Below are 5,000 nucleotides of genomic sequence, written 5' to 3'. Positions count from 1 at the left end.
TTTAGACAAAATAGCAATGGTTATCCGACTCCTCAGCCCTACCCTATTTCCCCAAATTCAAACAACTGCAGCTCAAACATGAATGACTTTGTAAGATTTTTTGCTCGTCGTGAGCTAGTGGCAACAGGTTTACTGCAGTTTAATGACAAACCTCAGAATTACAGAGCCTGGAAACGTTCTTTTCAGTCTGCAACTGCTGATTTAAACCTGACTTCTAGTGAAGAGATGGATCTCCTTCTAAAGTGGCTTGGCAAGGAGTCTGCAGAGCATGTTGAGCAGATAAGGGCAATACACATCAACCATCCACAAGCAGGACTGGCTATGGCATGGGACAGACTGGATCAAGCGTATGGCTCTACGGAAGTAATAGAAGATGCCCTTGTCAAACGTATTGATGCCTTTCCTAAAATAACCAACAGAGATTATTCTAAACTGACAAAATTGAGTGATCTGTTAATGGAGCTTCAGTCAGCTAAGGCAGAAGGAGACTTGCCAGGTCTTGCTTTCTTAGACACTGCAAGAGGTGTCAATCCGATAGTACAGAAGCTACTGTTTCGTTTGCAAGAGAGATGGGCATCAGTCGGCGCAGCCTACAAGCGTCAAAATCGTGTTCCTTATCCCCCCTTTGCCTACTTTGTGGATTTTGTTTGCCAAGAGGCAAGCATTGGAAACGATCCAAGCTTCAACTTTGTCTCTCAAATAGACTTGACTCCCAAAATGGAGAAGACAGCTTGGAGGCCCAACAAACAACGAGAAATTTCTGTACACAAGACAGCGGTATATTCAAGAGTTCCCAATGATGCTAGGGAGCTTTCAAAAAAATCTGATGATTACGATAAACAGTGTCCTATTCATAGAAAACCACACCCTCTAAATAAATGCAGCGTTTTCCGGGAAAAGCCGTTTGATGATCGCAAGGCTTTTTTAAGAGAGAATAATGTGTGCTTTAAATGCTGTGTTTTGACATCACATATTGCAAAAGACTGTAAGACTAAAGTCCAATGTTCTGAATGCAAAAGCGAAAGACACCACACTGCGCTCCACCCTGGGCCTGTACCCTGGATAGATGAAGGCCCTGCTATGGAGCACGGCGGGGAGGGAGAGGAAGTCTTACCTCAATCTCAAGTCACCAGCAAATGTACAGAGGTCTGCGGAGAAAATCAGATGGACCGTTCTTGCTCTAAAATATACATTGTTAAAGTATTCCCAGCTGGCCGTAGAGACAAGGCAGTGAAACTATATGCAATTCTGGATGAACAGAGCAACAGGTCACTGGTTCGGTCACAGTTCTTTGAAGTGTTCAGTGACCAAAGCCCAAGTGCTCCTTACATATTAAGAACATGCGCAGGAGTGAAAGAGGCAGTTGGAAGAAGGGCCAGTGGCTATGAAGTAGAATCTTTGGATGAAACTGTTTGCATTCCATTGCCAAGCCTTATAGAATGCAATGACATTCCTAATAATAGAGAGGAGATTCCAACCCCTGATGTGGCTCGCAACCATGGTCATCTAAAGTCTATGGCACATCTTATCCCAGAACAGGACCCTCAAGCTCCAATTATGCTTCTCTTAGGTCGGGACATTCTAAGAGTTCATAAAGTCCGTAAACAGGTGAATGGCCCACACAACCTGCCCTATGCACAGAAGTTGGATCTGGGATGGGTTATCGTAGGCAACGTGTGTCTGGGAAATGTTCACAAACCACTGATAATCAGAACCTTCCGCACAATTACCACAGAACAAAAACGTCCAACACTCTTTGATCCATGTCCTAATGTGTTCCACGTTAAGGAAATCTACAAAGACAACCGAGTAAATAACTACTCCACGAAATATTCTGTGGATGAATCGTTCTGTGATTCTGACCTCCTGGGATGCACAGTATTCAAGCAAACCAAAGATGACAACCAGGTGGCTCCTTCAATTCAAGACACCTCTTTCATTAAAATAATGGATGAAGGTTTGCACAAGGACTTAAACAGTAGTTGGGTAGCACCATTACCCTTTAAGAGTCCACGGCCACGTCTCCCCAACAACAGGCCTCAAGCACTGAAATGTCTTATGTCTCTCAAGCGCAACCTTGAAAGGAAACCAATAATGAGAGAACACTTCCTGAGCTTCATGGACAAGATATTTAAAAACAACCATGCTGAATTAGCTCCTCCTCTGAGTGAGAGGGAAGAACAATGGTACCTGCCTACATTCGGAGTGTACCATCCGAAGAAACCTGACAAAATCAGAGTAGTTTTTGACTCTAGTGCCCAACACAATGGCATATCACTTAATGATGTACTTTTAACTGGTCCTGACCTGAACAACACTCTGGTAGGAGTGCTAATGCGCTTCAGGAAAGAAGCCATTGCCTTTACTGCAGACATAGAACAGATGTTCTACTGTTTCTTAGTAAGGGAAGATGACAGAAACTTCCTACGTTTTCTTTGGTTCCAGGATAATGACATTTCTAAAGACATTATGGATTATCGCATGAGGGTCCATGTCTTTGGTAATAGCCCCTCGCCTGCTGTGGCTATACATTGTCTACATCAGTCTGTTCAGATTGAGGATTTCTGTGTCGACCCTGATGTCAAACGTTTGCGTGATGCGCGACTTCTCGTAGATGATGGCCTGAAGTCCCTGCCTACAGTAGAAGCTGCTATCAGTTTACTTAAAAGAAGTCAGGAGGTTCTCTCAAAATCAAATCTGAGACTACATAAGATTGCAGCGAACAACAAAGATGTCATGGAAGCGTTTCCATCCGCAGATCATGCTAGTGATCTAAAAGATCTAGACTTTGAGGCAGACACGCTGCCAATGCAGCGTAGTCTTGGACTTAATTGGGACCTCCAGTCCGACTGTCTCCGCTTCAGTGTCTGTGAGGAGGCAAAACCGTACACCCGGCAAGGTGTCTTTTCCACTATCAACAGTCTCTATGATCCTCTTGGATTTGTAGTGCCAGTCACTATCCAAGGCAAGGCTATTTTGAGGGAGCTTACTTTTGTGAATGGTGACTGGGATTCTCCTCTGCCAAAAGAGATGGAGGAAATTTGGACCTCATGGAGACATTCTTTGTTGGAGCTGTCCAGTCTTTCTATCCCCAGAGCCTATACTGAGACATCCCCATCAGCAGCTGTCAGAAGGGAGTTGTGTGTTTTTTTCGGATGCGTCGACAAAAGCCATCACTGCAGTGGCATATCTAAAAATCACAGATGCTGCAGGAAATATTCAGATTGGTTTTGTGATGGGAAAAGCCAAACTTGCGCCCCGGCCCGAGCACACTGTGCCAAGACTTGAACTTTGTGCAGCAGTTCTTGCAGTCGAGTTTGCAGACTTAATTTCTGCAGACCTTGACCTTCAGCTTGATGCTATAACCTATTACTCAGACAGTAAGGTGGTTCTCGGGTACATTTGTAATGAGACCAGACGTTTTTACGTTTATGTCAGCAACCGGGTACAACGTATCCGAAGGTCATCCAATCCAGATCAGTGGCAATATGTGCCTACAGACCAAAACCCGGCAGATCATGCAACGCGTTTTGTACCCGCAGCCCATTTACAAAACACCAGTTGGCTAAGTGGACCCAAATTTCTGCTCAGGCCAGAATCAAGTACCTCTGCAAGCACTTTCAACCTTGTTGATCCAAGTTCAGACCCAGATGTACGTCCTCTAGTGTACACTTTAAGCACTGCCGCATTATCCAAGCAACTGGGTTCCCAGAGATTTGCCAAATTCTCTTCTTGGAAGTCACTAACAGGAGCCATCACTCGCCTTATTCACATAGCTCGTCATTTCAAGACAACTGGGAAGGAAAACAGTTCCTGTAAGGGATGGCATTACTGCAAAGCTGAATTCAATGTAGAGGAATCTGATAAAGCTTCAGCAATTGTAATCCAAGCTGCACAAGAAGAGGTTTACAGTCAAGAGATCAAATGTATCCAAAAGCAAGAAAGGATTCCTAAAAGTAGTCCTCTTTATACTCTGGATCCTTTCATTGATGCGCAAGGAATTCTTAGGGTCGGAGGTCGTCTCCATCGAGCAAGCTTTGAGCAGAATATAAAAACTCCTTTGATAATTCCAGGCAAGCATCACATTGCTACTTTGCTCATTAGACACTATCACGAGTGTATCCACCATCAAGGCCGCCACTTTACAGAAGGAGCTGTCCGCGCAGCCGGCTTTTGGGTAGTTGGTGGAAAACGTAGGGTGAGCAGCATCATAAGTCAATGTGTAACTTGCAGACGGCTCAGAGCTCCACTCAGCATCCAGAAGATGGCAAACCTTCCAGTAGATCATCTCACAACAGACCCTCCCTTTACCAACATTGGACTGGATGTGTTTGGCCCTTGGAGTGTCTCTTCACGTCGGACGAGAGGAGGTTTTTCTCTCAGCAAGAGGTGGGCTGTAATTTTTACATGTATGAGCGTAAGAGCTGTTCACATTGAAGTTATAGAATCCCTCGACACATCCAGCTTCATCAATGCTCTTAGACGTTTTCTTGCTGTGCGGGGACCTGTCAAACACATTCGTTCAGACCGTGGCACAAACTTTGTTGGTGCATGTAAGGACTTAAAGATACCTTCAAACATTGACATTAAGACAGTGAAGAGGTATCTGTCAGACCAAAGCTGCAATTGGACTTTCAATCCACCGCATGCTTCCCTTTGCGGTGGAGCATGGGAAAGAATGATTGGAATAGCAAGAAGAATTCTCGATTCCATGTTCCTCCAGTTGAAAGACAAACTTACCCACGAGGTGCTTGTAACCTTCATGGCAGAGGTAGCAGCCATTATCAATGCCAGACCCCTTGTTCCCGTGACTACGGACCCTGATGAGTCGTTCATGCTCACCCCTGCAGCTCTTCTCACTCAAAAGGTGACCTCTGTTGCTGCACCGGCAGGCGAGTTTGGAGTTGCAGATCTGGCACTTGTACTTGCACTTGATCTGGCGGCAAGTTCAACACCTTTCGAACACATTCTGGGACAGATGGAGGAAGCAATTTATACCA

The 5,000-nt window shown here is 44.9% G+C and overlaps 1 protein-coding gene across 1 annotated transcript in view; it reads left to right on the top strand.

The window, feature by feature from the left end:
- Positions 1-3,196: 3,196 nt before the first annotated feature.
- LOC122351915 overlaps positions 3,197-5,000 on the top strand; it is a 2,927-nt gene continuing 1,123 nt past the window's right edge. Inside the window, exon 1 of the mRNA XM_043249331.1 lies at positions 3,197-5,000. This exon is cut by the window's right edge and continues 518 nt beyond it. Within this exon, the coding sequence (XP_043105266.1) occupies positions 3,236-5,000 (1,765 nt within the window). The 5' untranslated portion in view covers positions 3,197-3,235.

Source organism: Puntigrus tetrazona, chromosome 9 (genome assembly GCF_018831695.1).
Source record: "Puntigrus tetrazona isolate hp1 chromosome 9, ASM1883169v1, whole genome shotgun sequence".
Lineage (NCBI taxonomy): Eukaryota > Metazoa > Chordata > Actinopteri > Cypriniformes > Cyprinidae > Puntigrus > Puntigrus tetrazona.
The sequence above is the reverse complement of the archived record's forward strand: the minus strand, read 5'-3'. Positions and strand labels throughout refer to the sequence as shown.